Source organism: Onychostoma macrolepis, chromosome 05 (genome assembly GCF_012432095.1).
Source record: "Onychostoma macrolepis isolate SWU-2019 chromosome 05, ASM1243209v1, whole genome shotgun sequence".
Taxonomy (NCBI): Eukaryota; Metazoa; Chordata; class Actinopteri; order Cypriniformes; family Cyprinidae; genus Onychostoma; species Onychostoma macrolepis.
The window spans coordinates 6,356,367-6,373,904 of NC_081159.1; the positions used below are offsets into that span (position 1 = coordinate 6,356,367).

A 17,538-nucleotide genomic window follows, 5' to 3' on the forward strand; every position below is an offset into this window, starting at 1 on the left:
ACTTTATTGATGATTATGCGAACTATATACAGTCAAGCAAATGAGGTCAGAAGAACGCAACGCGCTGCATTTTCGTTGCTTTCCCTTACCACTGATCTATAGAGTCGACAGTCCTACAAAGATTTCAATACCACGATTAGTTTTAACAATAGGCAACCACTTTATATCGACATAAAAAATGAGTTAAAAACCGCCTAGGTGTATTGTTGCTGCAAATGTAAACCGGAGAAAGCATTGACGCACTATCGCACCCAAGTGTCCGTCTGACAATTCCACCGTCTGGGTTAAAATGTCCAATGTATTTAAATTAAAATTACTTTTAACATTTAAAATAACACACTGTCAAATTGTAAAGCTTGTATTGCTCATAGTGATTTACTACAGATGAGATTTTGACAATACCTCCATTTATATATATGTACAGTACACAATTATTTACTTCCAGATCCCTGGAAAGGGTTTTTTTTCATGTTCCAACGGTTGTAGTACGTTGCTAGATACAAAACTGACTGGTTAGATTTTGCCAATATCTCCCTTAAGTTATGTACAGTACACAAATATATATATTTTTAAAAACTACAGTAATTCACCAAAAGGGGTTTCCACAGGTTGTAATAAGTTGTGAAATTTTGCCAGTATCTCCCTTACTGTATGTACAATTCACAATTGACCTATCGGTAAGCCCCAGCCCCCTTAGTTACTGTTGCTCCCTCAGACAAACAAAAGGAGTTGCTCACTTTTTACAATGACAGCTACAGTGTGAAAACCATGTCCCACGATGTTTTTGCACAATTTTGGACACAAAAGGCCACCAAATGGGAATTAAATATTCAATGGAGGGATTTATAAAATATTTAAAAATAAATACGGTGGGTAACTCGAAGGAAGGTTTACCTTAGCTAGTTTTAGCAAGAGATACCTTGCTAAAGCACAAGATAACTTTAACGTTCTGTTTGAGCATATGACAATTGTAACTTAATGAGTGTATGAGAACCAGAAAATGAACGTTTTTGTCTTCATTTATTTAAAAAAAAAAAAAAAACAACTTTGTGAATTACAGTAATTTCTTAAGAATAATTATATACTGTATGTACAGTGAAGAAGATGTTGGCAAAATTTCAACTGTAGTAAGTCAGTCTGGTCACTAGTAACATTTTGGTGAATTACTGGAATTTTTTTTCTTAAAAATATTTGTGTAGTGTACATACTTAGGGAAATTATTGTCTAAGGCGAGTTATTGGAAATATATATTTAGTCAGTTTGAGTAAATGATTCATTTACTGTAAACATTAATTTGAATAAATTATTGGAATTTAAGTTAAATAATTTAATCAATTATTACTTCGTTTTGTACTGTGAGGTAAATTTGCAGACGGTCCCTAAAGCAGCCAAATATCAAACCTAAAACTAAAGCGCTTGGCTTTCTATGGGAGAAAAAATGGTTTGGTGAAACTTGTTGGTTGTGGGCTCATATTCTGGGCTCATCTGCTTAAATGCACATACTATACAGTAATATATTTTATTAATTAGATGCTGAATTTAATTATTTATTATCGCTGAGGCAACAAACCACGTTAAGTGTTTTCTTTATGGGAAATGTTTAACGTGCGCGTCCTTAACTTGCGTTCATATCCTCATCTGTTTGCATTATCAGTAAGATCTGAGTTTGGTCTTTTAATAGGCTTGTTGGAGATGAGCAAAATCTGAATTTGATCTCGTTGGTATCTGTTCCACTTCGAGAGGTCAGAACTGTCCATCTTGACTGCGATTATTTCACTCCTCCCCTCACTGCAGCCGCCTACATTTCAGGCGAGGCGCATCTCAAACAAGTCTAACAGCTGTTATTGTGTTAGTGCACTACTGAGCCGCGTAATGTGTTTTCTTTAACCGATTTATGAGGGAAACAGTGTGAAACCTTGCGCGTTCTTTCATATTCTACATCTGCTTAACTGTCGATATAGTTCGCATAATCATCAATAAAGTGTATTCTGAGATCTGAGGTCTTATATCACTGTATTAGTTCACTGAGGCGCATTAGGCGTCGTTGGGGAATCCTGGAGTGTGATGTATGAGGGGAACCCCAGTATTACAGCACAGCATCACACAAGCCATGATACAGAGTTACAGAAACTAACCAACCGAAAGCAATATATGTCTTCCTCAGATGTAATGTTAGTTCTGTACTTAGCATTGGGTAAAAGAGCATTATAATCTCCTTTGTGGTAGAGAAAGCTGCTACATGTAGGCTACGGGAAACAGTGAATTAAACATACACACAATCAGCGTTTCCACATGTTTATACTGGCCCCGATAATCAAAACTTCTACTTAGAAGATTTCCATTTCTGCAAATCAGTTTTTGTAAATGAATGACTTGATCCACATATGGCCTTCATCAACAGCTGCTTGCACTACCTGCTGGTGAGCGGCTGACAGCAGCTGGAGATCATGCAACGTGTGCTCTACTGCTATTCCTGAAGTTCCCGGATGTGCAACCCTGAATTTTCTGCCAAATTTTAACCACTGAATTTGTGGCAGCGAATTTGGCAAGTGAAATAAAGTGATCGAAATTTGCCTGTCGAATATTATACATTGTATTTTTAAACAGATTGAATATTTTGGAAGTGAATTCTGGAAGGTGAATATGAATTGTTGAATTTTTAATTATGAAAATGTGTGTGAAATATTTTGAATTGAAATATTCACAGCTTAAATAAACAACTATGTTAAATTTTAGGACCTAAAAATGCAAGCCCTGGAAATACAAGGCATTAAAATGCAAGCACTGTTAATTGCAATGCATCTTTTTTTCGATTTGTGGACTTCAGCATGCTGTATGTTTCAAAAACTATTGTCATTATTCTGCTTCCATACAAAACCGATATCATGGATTGAAAATGTTAATTTTCCTCCGAAGTTTTTGGAATATGAACTAAACATCTTTATGCCTTATGCTGTTTTATTTTAGTGCTGCTTAGGTTTGATTTGTTTAGGAATAAACAAATTGTGGAATTTATTCCACAAATATAGGAATAAAGAACTGTCGTGCGACCCCAGTGGCTGGTGAAGGTAATGCAGCATCCAGCGCTTCAGCCCCGCATCGCTCCAGCAGCAGCAGCAGCAGCAGATCTCATAGCGGTGGTGAACAGGCAGGGAGCAGCGCATAGGGAGGAGGACGTATGTCGATTCGCCAAGGTGCTTGCAAAATTGAAGGAAACGCTGCAAGGGACAGCTTTTAGATATTTCGGGGCCTGCCAATTAGGGCTCCGTTCAGGGTCGATTACATCAGGTTTTCATTCACTGTGAAATAGAGCCTGCAATTTATCCCACAAGATGGGCAATCGGGGAATGGAGGACTTGATTCCTCTGGTAAACAGACTGCAGGACGCCTTCTCTGCCATCGGACAAAATGCCAACCTGGACCTTCCTCAGATCGCAGTGGTCGGTGGCCAAAGTGCTGGGAAAAGCTCGGTTCTGGAGAACTTCGTTGGGAAGTAAGTGACTTATGACAAATTGATGGGCAGCACCAGTATTCCTGTATCATTAATTTGCCTTTTTTTGCATCGGACACAAGCATTTTCAGTAATTACTTATAATGCATACGTACCAAAACCAATGTTTATTTGTCATGATATCGAGTTAGTTATTCATGGCAGTGAGGAGCTGCTCTGTTATCAGACCGGTTACGCTTATAAATCAAGTGCATTTGTTATGCATTGTCCTTTAACTGACAAAATAAAGCTATTTTACCACGATTTACTTAATGCGAGACAAGCAGCCCACGAACCTTGCCTCGGTCTCTCGACATGCAGTACATTTGCTTTGGACAGCAGCCTCGTAAAGAAGAGTGACAGAATGATGCTCATGGCTGACTTGTGTGTGTGTGTGTGTGTGTCCTTACGAGCCAGTCACACTAACGAGCTGCCAACCCACCAGCATTTTTGGGCATCATATGCGCGAGCGAGCTTTATGTATTAGGAAGAAAAAGGTTTTTGTGTGAAATATTGTGTCATATATTTTTAATTTACTTAGCTAGAATAACAGCTAATCACGTATGCTTCAGATAATGATGTTATGCTTCCATTCGACTGTTTTCAGGGTTTTGTATATAAAAGGTATAAAGGCATTTAGAGGCTGCTGATATAAAAAGGATCTAAATCAAGAGTTTAATGTTCAGGTGGTGTCAGAGGGTCATATGTGAGCAACAGGCCTATCGTCTTCCCTGCTGTTCGTTTCTGTTCACTCCAGTCAAAATCCTGAAGGCATGCTAATGGAATTTTGTGAATAAGTTGAAGCCAATATTATTGGGACGATTTGATCCTTTAAATAATTAGGTCACCCAAAATGACAATTCTGTCATCATTTACTCACCATCATGTTGTTCCAAACTCGTATTTGATTGCATCTTTTGTCCATGCAATGAAAGTGAATGTTGACTGAGGCTGTCATTTTGCCTTTTGTGGTCCATGGAAGGAAGTCATACAGGCTTGGAACAACATTCAGCTCAATAAATGATGACAAAATGTGTATTGTATGTGTTATATCTGCTCATTCATATGACTCTCTAAAATTTAATTCCATTCCATTTTTTATAACTAAGCGTAATGTTGGTGGTACAGAAGTAAATTCTGCTGTGGATGTGTGCACTACCGTTCAAAAGTTTGAGGTAGTTAAGATTTCTAAATGTTTTTGAAAGAAGTGTCTTACATTTATTTGATCAGAAATGCGCTAAAAAGAGCAATACTGTGAAATATTATTACAATTCAAAATAACTGTATTATTTTTAATTCAGTTATTTCTGTAATGGTAAAGCTGAATTTTCATCAGCCATAACTTCAGTCCTTAGTGAGTTTGCTATTTTATTGCACATATTTTATCCAATATAGGCCTATACCTGCCCCAGGTTTACTAATTAACATCCTTTATCTTTTAACAGCATCATTATTTTGTGTTTGGCTCACAGCCAGTTGAGCTTTGCTTGTGTTCAGGACCAAGGACAGTTCTTTCAAAATCTGTGAAGGTGGCACTGTCTTGATTTGGTTAACATTATATGAACCAAGTATTAATTGTAAGAGACACTTATCTTTAAATAAATAAATGATATATAATGAGTATATGAGAAAAATTGTACAGTAAGCAATTAATTCAGCTCCATTTAAACTTCATTATGTAGATACTTTCCCACTTAAAATAAATTTAAGATTAAAGTTAGAAAATCTCTCATTGACTTGGCATTTTTAGAATGTTCACATATTATGCATATTTGTATGCGTATTTTCTTGGATTTATGAATTGCACAGCTGATAGAAAATAACATGTACTCTAAGTGTCATGACAACAACAAAGCGTCTGATGCTGAACACTTGCCCTCTGTGCAAGTGCTGTTATTTGTTTAAGGAAATTCAAATCTAATTATCTCATTAGATCTCTGTTAAGATCTCTGGTTAAGAAAACCAACCTAATATGTTTTGCTAATCTTAGCTGGCCTTCAAACTCTTCAGTCTGGTGTGGTTTGATACCTCTAGGCACTTGCTCCGGCTAGTAGACCAGCTGGCCGACCAGCTATACCAACTGAACACTTGTGAAGAGACCAGATAAGACCAGCAAACCACTTTAGGCTGGTTTAAGCTTATATTTCCATCAGGGATGTTTGTTTTATGTGTCAAAAGGATTTGCAACACAGAGGGGTGTTTGAGTCCATCATTTGCAGGTTGCTCTTAAGTCTAGCTCGTAACGTTGTGACGTTCTTCGCTGCCTCGTAGACCTTCATTGTTATTCAGCAGGGCCTTCACTCAGTATTATTGGTCACACTACACTGTGAGCTCTGTGGACACTAAAGTGTCTGTCAAGCTTGTCAGCCACAAACAGATCCATTGACTGGCAGTACAACGCTCACAGCTGTTACAAGGACAGACTTCACAATGCTGTACAAGGACAGCTGTTTGGCTTGAAATGTGGTGTGTTGCCTGGCTAGATTTACAGTTTTCACAACTGCAATACTACTGTACATGTGGCCCTTAAAGGGACCGTTTATCGGAAAATCATTTGATTGATGAGAGAATTGTCATTTAATAATTAGTTAATTGTCATTTGTCTTCCATATTCTTTTCTGAAGGTTTAGAGCAACATGATTTAAAGCCATTAGTTCTCCAAAAAATGAAAATTCTGTCATCATTTACACACCTTCAAGTTGTTTGAAACCTCCGAGTTCTTTCTTCTGTTAAACATAGAATATATTTTAAAGAATGTGGGTAACTAGTCAATTGGTTCCCACACTGTGTTCCATAGTAAGGAAAAAAAATACTATGGATGTCGATGGGGACCAGAAACTGTTTGGTTACCAACATTCTTTTGTCTTCAGCAGAAGAAAGAAAATTCATACAGGTTTGGAAAAACTTGAGGGTGAGTATATGATGACAGAATTTTCATTTTTGAGCGATTTATCCCTTTAAGAAAGAAAATGGTCTTATTTTTGTTTATTTATTTAGGTCCAGTTTTGTTTTGGAACCCGCTGTATGGACAAAAACAGTTAAAACATTCTTTGAAATATCTTAGCTGATGTTTCTTTCATGCTTGATTCATTTCCACATAGTTAAAACTGTTCTTTGGACTTATGAATGAGTTGAACGAACATGAGCTCATCCACACTGACACTTATGGTGCAATTTACCAGACATATGTCATTATGAATGAGACATGGCCTTTAAAACGGAGGCACATGCTGATGTGGCCTATCACCATGATGACGTGACAATTAATTACGTGATGGTGCAGTCCAGCGGAAAGCAGCAGGATATCACAGCTGCTGTATGAATGTCATTAAACAGCCTGCAAGAGCAGATAAGACACTGTGTTTATGTGTGTCAATAATTGGGAAGTGCAGCATTAAGCTGGTCATGGGTGCTTGTGAAAGTTTGGTTTTATGCTGCTTTGTTTTTAAATAGAGCGCAACAGTGGCCACCTTATATATATATATATTTTTTTCTATTCACTTTCTCAATAGAGATTTAAATGAATAATTATAAAGAGTTCTGTTCCTTGAAAAATATTACCAACCCTCAAACTCTGCAATTGCAGTACTTACCTATTCTGCATGTAGAAAATTTTAAGCACTGTGATTGTATTATGACAACGTTTTTATTTCCAACATTTTATTTTCAACTCATCACAGAAATAAATTACATTTTAAAATATATTCCAACTAAACGGTTATTGTAAATTGTAATAAATATTATTTCACAGTGTTTTGCTGTATTTTTGATCAAATAAGAGATTGCTTTCAAAAACACATATTTACATATGAGAGAGTGACTTGTTTATTCATTTACCAGCTTGATTACATTATTCACAGTGCTTCTTTGGAGTGGGTGGTTGACGCTGAACTGCTGTTTTCTTCCTGATTGATTTGCCATGAATCTCTTAAGGTGGATCATTCTTCTCAGGAATAATGTGAAGTGTATTTCTTCCCCTGTTAAACTGAAGAAAGGAAAAAACTTAAGCAATGCATCATCAAATGTTAAGGCATTAATGAATTTTATGCACAAAACTGGTCTTATTAGAATAATTTAAGATGAGATCAATGAAACCATGATTTTACACACTCCAATATCGTGGCAGTATGCACTGTTAATGTTGGTCTGTAGCGCGCCGGAAAACTAAAAGGAACACTGCAGGAAGCTACAGACAAAATATGGACTGTGTCAACTAGTGAACTTAATTCACAGCAGTCCTAAAATAAAAAGTCTGTTGCCCTATTTATTATACAAACGTCCTCATCAATTATTGTTCTGCACATTACAATACTTCAATCAGGATGATAAGAGATTATTTGAGAACCTATTATGATAAGATACCTGTATATAACCATATAATTACTTTATTATGTTAACATTACATAATTGCACTGTAAAAATAACTACCTAAAAAAGAGAGATTAGAATGTGTAGAGGCTATTTTAAACCAGTCTTTGAAATCCATAAAGGTGGTCAGTGGTGAAATGCAATTACATGTTTGTTTTTTTTCTTTCTGAACATAACCACTAATGTTGAAAGCACTTCTGCCTAATGGCCAGAACTCACAGCACTCTCTCACACTCCTTAGAGAGCTCTTTCTTCAACCCTGTCTCCAAATCTCATAACTAAGAGAGGCCTAGTTACGAATATACTGGCAACAGACATATATGAAAAATTGAACTAGTGCTACTAATATCTAGAACTAGTACAAAGCTGAGTTATGCAGTAAATTGCCAGAGCAGCACTAACACTGACATGTTTTTAATTAAGTCAGTACATCTGTTTTTCAGGATGAGTTTTTATTCACGGTAATTAAATGTATTACCTTTCATTGACTTGTAAAAGCAATTTTAAACATAGCAGCATGACTTTATAAAAGTATTTTTATTTTTTGGATTGCTTTGCACTGATTTATTCTTAAGATTTTTAAAAAGGAAATGTACATCTCTTTAGGAAATATTTGAATGCTAGAAATTCACTTTGATGTGCTTTGCATATAAAAAAAAAAGGTGACTAAATGAATGCTGCCTCTTTTTCCTTTTAGGGATTTTCTGCCCCGTGGCTCTGGTATTGTCACTCGGCGCCCCCTAGTGCTGCAGCTCATCAACTGCCCTACTGGTAAATATCTTGTTTGCATTAGAGCAGGGGTCGGGAACCTTTTTTGACCAAAGAGACGTTTTTTTGCATTTTTCCAAAAGTAAATAAACATTAAAATATTATATATATATATATGTGTTATTATTTTAAACCTTTTATCAGCTTATGTAGGCTCTAAAACATATGAATTGCTGATCTCTAGTGATGTCTAATTTTTGTAATAGATCATTTGTTGGTGAAGCCACGTGATTTTTGTCAAAGAGCCAGGTGTGGCTTGCGAGCCATAGCTTCCCGACCCCTGCATTAGAGGGAAGCCAAGAAGCTCTGTAGTTTTTAAATCCATGTTTTTAGGGAATAGGTCACCCAGAAATTTAAATTTGCGGAAAATTTACTCAGGCCATCCAAATTATAGATGAGTTTGTTTCTTCACCAGAAAAGTTTTGGAGAAATTTAGCATTACATCACTTGCTCACCAATGGATCCTGTGCAGTGAATGGGTGCCGTCAGAATGAGAGTCCAAACAGCTGATAAAAAAACATCACAATTTTCCACAAGTAATCCACATGACTCCAGTCCATCAATTAATGTCCTGTAAAGTGAAAAGTTGTCTGTTTGTAACAAGCAAATCCATCATTAACATCATTTTTAACATTAAAACCATCACTTCTAGCCAAAATATGCAGCCATAATCCATAATAACGCTTCCTCCAGTGATTAAGTCCATCCCTTGTTGTCCTCTCACATCAAAATCCACCAAAAATATGTTTAGAAGTGTTTTGGACTTTTTTCACTTGTAAACAGTGCTTGATCTGTGCATATTTCTCTCCTGATTTAGATGAGATGACTGTTTCACTGAAGAAAGTAGTCTTATCCATAGAGGACTTGTTTGAAGTTAAAAAAACCTTTATTATGGATTTGTTTCTTACATACACTCAGTTGTTCACTTCACAAGATGTGAATTAATGGACTGGAGTCTTGTGGATTATTGTGATATTTTGATCAGCTGTTTGGACTCTATTTCTGATGGCACCCATTCACTACAGAGGATCCATTAGTGAGCAAGTGATTAAACGCTAAATTTCTCCAAATCTATTCTGAGGAAGAAACAAGGTGATACATTTTCAGCAAATTTGTATTTTTGGGTGAAGTGTTACTCCTAGGCAAAACTAAAAAGCAGTTTTGTTAAAATGTCTTTTCTGATTGCTTATTTCCAGAATATGCTGAGTTTTTGCATTGCAAAGGGAAGAAGTTTACAGATTTTGATGAGGTTCGTCAGGAAATTGAGGCAGAGACAGATCGCATCACTGGCCAAAACAAAGGCATTTCACCAGTCCCTATCAGTCTGCGCGTCTATTCGCCTCATGGTACTTACATTCATGCACATACAGAGATTTAACCATGATCATATCTAATTATTCTGTTACATATAACCATGCATTGTAAAATATCAGATATAATCCTGTCACTCCTTGTTTTCATCGCCAGTTTTGAATCTCACCCTTGTGGACTTGCCTGGTATGACCAAAGTGCCGGTAGGGGACCAGCCGCATGACATTGAGTTTCAGATCAGGGATATGCTAATGCAGTTTGTGACTAAGGAGAACTGCTTGTTGCTGGCTGTGTCTCCGGCCAACTCTGACCTGGCCAACTCAGATGCCCTCAAGATTGCCAAGGAGGTGGACCCTCAGGGTGAGTTATCATCCAGCAACGACTAAAAACATGTTCTAAAATATTTGCATGCTTGCAGGCATAATTATGCGATATTAGTAAAGCTCTTCTCATTTAAAAATTGTATTTGATCATGCATCGATGTGTATGTGTGTTTGTGAGTAGGTATGAGAACTATAGGTGTGATCACTAAATTGGATCTAATGGATGAAGGAACCGATGCACGTGACATTCTGGAGAACAAGCTTCTTCCTTTACGTAGAGGTAAAGTCAGTGTGCAAAGAGAAAGCATTCATACACATTCATTCACAGTATCCACACTCACTCTTATGCCTAATATGCTGAAAATGTTAACCCAGTTAATGTTTCTTATCAATTTCTAAATCATTTGAAAGGTTTTTAAGTTTCCTGTGATTATTTTTTTAATGATTATTTTACTTCCTTTTATTTAAAGCACTTTGAATTACCATAAACTTGCCTTGCCTTGCCTTATCTTGTCACATTCAATTACAAAGTGAATCACACAAATTATTTATTTTACACTACTATTATACAATTAGTAATGTTGGGTGTTACTGTCAATCATTTAACATTTCTGTTATAAAACCGTTGATAAATATTTAATGTGTAACTACTTACAGCTTACCTTGCACCATCCTAATAACATACAGTTCAATGTGTAATGGAGTACAGCAGAGCAGCATCAAGCATATAAAATATTTGGGGGACAGTTTGACCAATTCTGATCACTGATGATAAATCAGATTTATTCACCACTGAATGTAAAATAAATATGTCTCTGGTCTCTTGAAAGCAAAATTTAGGGCAGGAAAAAAAAAATGTATAAGGAGGTTACGCATTTATTTATATATTTATTTGTCTATAAGGGCACTCAGACATAAGATCCAGGAGAGATTCAGGGAGAAATATTCTGTAAGGACATTTGTGCTTTTGAAGCCTTTGATGCACTATTAAGTCTAAGTCTTCCAGTGCATTTTAGCAGCTGCTATTCTTTTTGCACTTGTAGATGACCTTTCTCCCCTATTATTCACTACATTACATTACATCTACTTTTAATCATTTAACAGATGCTTTTATCCAAAACAACTTACAAATGAGGACAAAAGAAGCAATCAAACCTACAAAAGAGAAACAATATACAAGTGCCGTGACAATCCCAATTAGTCTAATGCAGTACACTTAGCAAGGTTTATTTTTTTTTAAATATAATAAATCAAAATAAAAAAGTAGATAGAATAGAAAATACAAGTGTTAGAGGGTCAAGTTTTTTATAATAAGTAATAGAACACATGCAAATAGAATAGAAAGTGCTAGTGTTAGAGGGTCAAGTGTAGATGGAAGAGATGTGTCTTTAGCGGTTTCTTGAAGATGGCTAAAGACTCAGGTGCTTGGATTGAGTTGGGCAAGTCATTCCACCAGCAGAGAACATTGATATAACATTATTGATTAATTGTCACGTAGAATATTCTTATTACCTGGTTCCTTACTAGATAACACACTTCTCTTTAAAATTAGACTAGTTTATGCAATGAACTTATTTAAATTAAGGAAAACTTTTCTATACAAGACTAAAACAAGTTAAACAAATGACTTGCTGGATTCAAGTTATGCTATTATTTTAGACGATAACAAGCAATAGCATGCTAAAGACAATTACATTTATTGTTACTATATGCAACATCAGATGAGCAGGTAGGAAGAGATCATCTCAGTACTGGCATTAATGCTGTTATTGCTTATTAACTGACACAACACACATCATGGTCAACATGTAGCCATCCATAATAACCGAACTCTATCATAACTGAACATTAAATGCCAACACGTCTTTCTCCTCACTGAAAAACACATAAAATTACACTTAATTTCACCATTTACTCTCCTAATGCAGTTTCTAATACATGGTCCCATTTATTTACTTTACATTTGAGAGCTTATTTAGTCAAAATGTGGGATAGTCCACCTTGTGAAAGTAATTTAACAGCTATGTTTCCAAATTTTCTGAAAGATAATGGGTTCTAAGTTATTTGTTGACTATGTCCAGTGTACTACGTTTGGTATGTGCTGATTGCCTGTAACAATGTCAAACTGAATGCTCCCTGTAGGCTACATTGGGGTTGTGAACCGCAGTCAGAAGGACATTGATGGCAAGAAGGACATCACTGCTGCAATAGCAGCGGAGAGGAAGTTCTTTCTCACCCATCCAGGCTACCGACACCTGGCCGATCGCATGGGGACTCCGTACCTGCAGAAAATTCTTAACCAGGTTGAATGACAGCAAGAGTCACTCATGCAATTGTTTTTCTGCATGTTTTTTATATACCCCACAGCCATTTTGATAAAGAATGTTATCTTTATCAAAGATAACAGAGATTTTGACTAGTAACCAAGGGTTTCTGTTTTCATTTAGCAATTAACTAACCACATCCGAGACACTCTGCCAGGACTGAGGAACAAGCTTCAGAGCCAACTACTGTCCATTGAGAAAGAGGTGGAGGAGTACAAGCACTTCCGCCCCGATGATCCTTCTCGCAAAACCAAGGCTCTGCTACAGTGAGTTTGACATGTATTGCACATTTGAACATTTACAGCCCGTGCACATAAACTACCGTTCAAAAGTTAGGATTCAGATTTTTAAAGATTTGTTGTTGGTGGTGTCAAAAGAAAATAATATTTTTATTCAGCAAGGATTCATTAAATTGATCAGTGACAATTAAGACATTTATGATGTCAGAAAAGAATTCTATTTTAAATCAATTATGTTCTCTCAAACTTTCTTTTCATCAAAGAATCCTGAATTTTTTTTTTGCAAAATTCAGAATTGCCTTCAGAGGAATAAATTGCATTTTAAAGTATATTAAAAACCCTTTGCGGGGTCACAGGGGTCTGGAGCCTAAGAAAAATGTTATTTTAAATTGTAATAATATTGTAATAATACTGTATTTCGTAATATTTCTGAGCATAAGAGGCTTCTTTCAAAAACATTAAAAATCTTACTGACCTCAAACTTTTGAACAGTAGTGTATCATGTGTGTGTGTGTTCCTGTGTGAAGGTACAGTGTGTATCCGTGATTGCACATAAAACACTAGGTAACACTTTATTTCGATAGTCCACTTTAGACATTCTACTAACAGTAAATAACTTTGCAACTACATGTCAACTAGCAGTCATTAGAGTATTAGTAGACTGACTATCAGAAACTTTGCAAGTATATGTCAACTTATTCTACTAACCCTAAACCTACCCTACTGAGAGTTAGTAGACATGTAGTTGCAAATTAATGAGAATTCGTTAACATGTAGTTGACATGTAGTTACAAAGTTACTTGTAGTTAGTAGAATGTCTAAAGTGGACTATCAAAATAAAGTGTTACCAAACACTATTCTCTGGTTTAAAGGATGGTGCAGCAGTTTGCGGTGGATTTTGAGAAGTGCATTGAGGGTTCAGGAGATCAGGTGGACACAGTGGAGCTGTCTGGAGGTGCGAGGATCAATCGCATCTTTCATGAGCGCTTCCCCTTCGAGCTGGTTAAGGTAATTTCATCATACTGTTGTACTCTAAGAGCAAAATTACAGTATATCCTCTCAAATTATATCAAGTAGGTGTTTCTGTGTCTGTTAATGATGACTAGATGGAGTTTGACGAGAAAGAGCTGCGTAAGGAGATCAGTTACGCCATCAAGAACATCCACGGTATCAGGTGTGCATCTGCTTCTACCTCAAACACACAGTCACACACTTTAAACAGCTCTCCTGCTCTGAGATCAAACTCGCTTTGATGTTACTTTGACATTCTGAGCTACTGCGTGCTAGATTTAAGGTACTGTACTATGAGAACCATGCCATGAAATATGAATTGCAATGACAAACAACTGTAAAGCACATGATTTAGATCTCTGACTGCTCTGTTCATCTCTTTCACTTGTCAGAACCGGTCTGTTTACTCCAGACATGGCCTTTGAGACTATTGTTAAACGGCAGATTGGAAAGATCAAAGAGCCATGTCAGAAATGTGTGGACCTTGTCATCACTGAGCTGGTCAATACAGTCAGGCAGTGCACCAAGAAGGTAAAACTCCACAGCTTCACATACACTACAGTTCAAAGGTTTGGGGTCAGTAGATTTTTTTTTCTTTTTCATTTATACTTTTATTCTGCAAGAAAACATTATTTTGATCAGAATGTCACAAAAAAGTCTATTTTTAATAAATGCTGTTCTTTAGAACTTTCTATTCGTCAAAGAATTTTGGAATCACGTTTTCCACAAAAGTATTCAGCAGCACAACTTTTTTTGGCAGTAATAATAATAAAGAAATGTTTCTTGAGCACCAAATCATCATATTAGAATGATTTCTGAGGGATCACGTGACACTGAAGACTGGAGCTTTGCCATCACAGGATTACATTACATTTTAAAATGTTTGCAAATTGGGGAAAAAGGTTAAATTGTGGTTTGAAATTGTAATCACATTATTAGTATTTCACTGTATTTCTGATCAAATAAATGCAGCCTTGGTAAGCAACTTTCAAAACCATTAAATAATCTTACTGACCCCAAATTCATTTTCCAATTTTCCATATTTATAACCTTATATGATGCCACTTTGAGTGAATTTTATAAAGCCTGCCAAGAACATGTACAGGTCATATTTAACCCCTGAATAAAAAGATTTGTAATTTTTAAAAATTCTTTAATTTAAGAAAGTAATTAAATTAAATTCAAAATATATATATTATTTTTTTCTATGTTTGAATTGTGACATTATATTTTGATTCACACAAAAAGTTCTCAAAAATATACATTGTTTAAAAGTAAAATATTGCATTTCCCAGAACACATTTCATTTATAAAAAATAAATAAAACATAGAGACACATTGTAATAGTGAGAATGGGGATGGGGGATTTGGTTAATTGTCACCTAAATAATGCAAAACTATTTTCCAGCAATTAAATGATTATTTTAACAATTAAATTATTATTTTTGCATTAGGCTTCATTGTCTTCATGCATATAAGAATTTATTATTTTAATTGGGGGGTGAATATCATTCAGACATGTTTTTCCGTGAGCTCCATTCATGAACTGATAATCACTGAAATCCCTTGTCCATTTGTCTGCAGTAATAAGATTTGCTTGAACAATAAGCCCCGCTTATTGTCTCAGCCGTTGTAGTTGATCCAGTATGGGTTTTTTTGTTGTTTTTTTTGGGACAGCTGGCTCAGTACCCCATGCTTAGAGAGGAAATGGAGAGGATTGTCACCCAGCACATCCGAGATCGAGAGAGTCGCACCAAGAATCAGGTACCTGCTAACCCTCACATATACAAACTCATGTGGTAAAACCAAGCTAGATCTTCAACTGAAAAATAAGTAGTGACGTGTATTCTTTTCCTGCCATTAGGTCATGTTGCTAATTGACATCGAGTTAGCCTACATGAACACCAATCATGAGGACTTCATCGGTTTTGCAAAGTAAGATCATTATTAACATTTTACTAACATTATTGTCTGTCACTTAAAAACGCAAAAATCTAGAACACTCCAACATAACTGTGAGGAGATCATCAGGTTCATAGAAACTAATACTGAACATGTCATTCAATGAATGCTTTCTGAAGAGCAATTCAGAAGAAGACTAAAGAACCATCATTAAATGAACTAAGGCTGAGAGCCTTTTTCAAAGGCGCAGTGATGATAGACAGAGATTGTGTCCTCTGTGATCCCTAGATATGCACAGTAGACTTACAGACTGATTCATATAGACATCGTAAATGTGACTGTAAAGTAATTTTGCAGTTTAAAAGTGTCTGTTCGACATACATTTTAGTTAATATTCTAATCTTCTATCAGTTTCGACTTTTATAAATCCTTCGGCAGAATTCAATCCATGGAATTTATTATTGAATCTGATCACCACTATTGAATGAAGCCTAGCCAGGCTGGTTTGTCCTATTGTGAGTTTGGTCATAGTCTAGTATGTGGACCAGCATATGCCATTCTGTTTTCCAGCTTTTGCAATTTAACTGGTAAAGGTAGTTAACTAAAGGTTGGAATACACTACACTACTCTTGTACAGATCTTTGCCTGGATTAGCAGTCTGGACAATTTGATGCTAACTGTCGAGAATCAGAGTCAGTCAGCAGTCGGGGCTTTAGACTGATTCCATCCGATCGAATGATGTAAGAAATGTTTGATAATTTCAGCCGATTTTAGAGCACATGTTGTTTTCATTTATCATGCATCTCCTAGAGTCAAATTTCTGTGAGTTGGGAGTGTTGGGAATGACTTTAAAGCCATAGTGTGTGATTGTCAGTCTAGTGCATGATGACCAAAGTTGGCAAGTACATAATGTTTAGTTTTTAAAATCTGTAGTGTATTCCAGCCCTTAGGAGGTCATGTTAAGAAGTCAGATGGTGACATCAGTATCTGTTTTTTGGCAGTGACCCCCAAAATTCAAACTCATGCCAAATGGTGTTGTGGCTAATAGATATCCATAAGTTCCAATCGTTTTGTGCTCTTTATAGATACATACATATATATATATTTCTGTTTCTCACTTCAGTGCCCAGCAGAGAAGCAGTCAGATGAATAAGAAGAAGGCTGCTGGCAATCAGGTAAGCGCAATCCAGAATGAACAGATGCTGCGTCCTGCGTGCATCACACAGCCTGGACAGATGTTTGTTGCCTCACTCAAACATTACTTATGTAGGAACAGCAGGCGCAGGTCTATAATTGGACACTGCATCACTCAGTCTCTGTCATTTTATGAGATTTTAGTTATTGAGAACAGTGGTGGGTGTTGTTTTGTAAAATGCTCTTTAAAAGTAAGAAATAATTAGGAAGAGCTTGGTTGAAAAAAGTGCTTCATTAGCCACTGGCAAAACATTAAGAAAGAAGCAACTGAATTAGAGAATTTCTAATCAGTTATTAAATAACATCTATATTGACCATGCAGTTATATCTGATACATACAGTGAGGAAAATAAGTATTTGAACACCCTGCTATTTTGCAAGTTCTCCCACTTAGAAATCATGGAGGGGTCTGAAATTGTCATCGTAGGTGCATGTCCACTGTGAGAGACATAATCTAAAAAAAAAAATCCAGAAATCACAATGTATGATTTTTTAACCATTTATTTGTATGATACAGCTGCAAATAAGTATTTGAACACCTGAGAAAATCAATGTTAATATTTGGTACAGTAGCCTTTGTTTGCAATTACAGAGGTCAAACGTTTCCT

General features: G+C 36.1%; 1 protein-coding gene across 21 annotated transcripts in view; it reads left to right on the top strand.

Annotated features, from left to right (window-relative positions):
- The first annotated feature begins 3,119 nt into the window (after nt 1-3,119).
- Nucleotides 3,120-17,538, top strand: part of dnm1b (dynamin 1b) — a 37,375-nt gene continuing 22,956 nt past the window's right edge. For all 21 annotated transcript variants that reach the window (XR_009271398.1, XR_009271399.1, XR_009271400.1 and 18 more), the window contains exons 1-13: nt 3,120-3,493; nt 8,556-8,629; nt 9,823-9,972; nt 10,094-10,297; nt 10,442-10,540; nt 12,403-12,563; nt 12,708-12,850; nt 13,696-13,831; nt 13,930-13,997; nt 14,227-14,365; nt 15,512-15,598; nt 15,699-15,769; nt 16,860-16,911. Coding sequence is in view for 18 of the 21 variants with exons in the window: in XM_058776613.1 (XP_058632596.1) it covers nt 3,333-3,493; nt 8,556-8,629; nt 9,823-9,972; nt 10,094-10,297; nt 10,442-10,540; nt 12,403-12,563; nt 12,708-12,850; nt 13,696-13,831; nt 13,930-13,997; nt 14,227-14,365; nt 15,512-15,598; nt 15,699-15,769; nt 16,860-16,911 (1,545 nt within the window). In the remaining 3 variants the exon portion in view is untranslated. The remainder of the gene's footprint in view (nt 3,494-8,555; nt 8,630-9,822; nt 9,973-10,093; nt 10,298-10,441; nt 10,541-12,402; nt 12,564-12,707; nt 12,851-13,695; nt 13,832-13,929; nt 13,998-14,226; nt 14,366-15,511; nt 15,599-15,698; nt 15,770-16,859; nt 16,912-17,538) is intronic.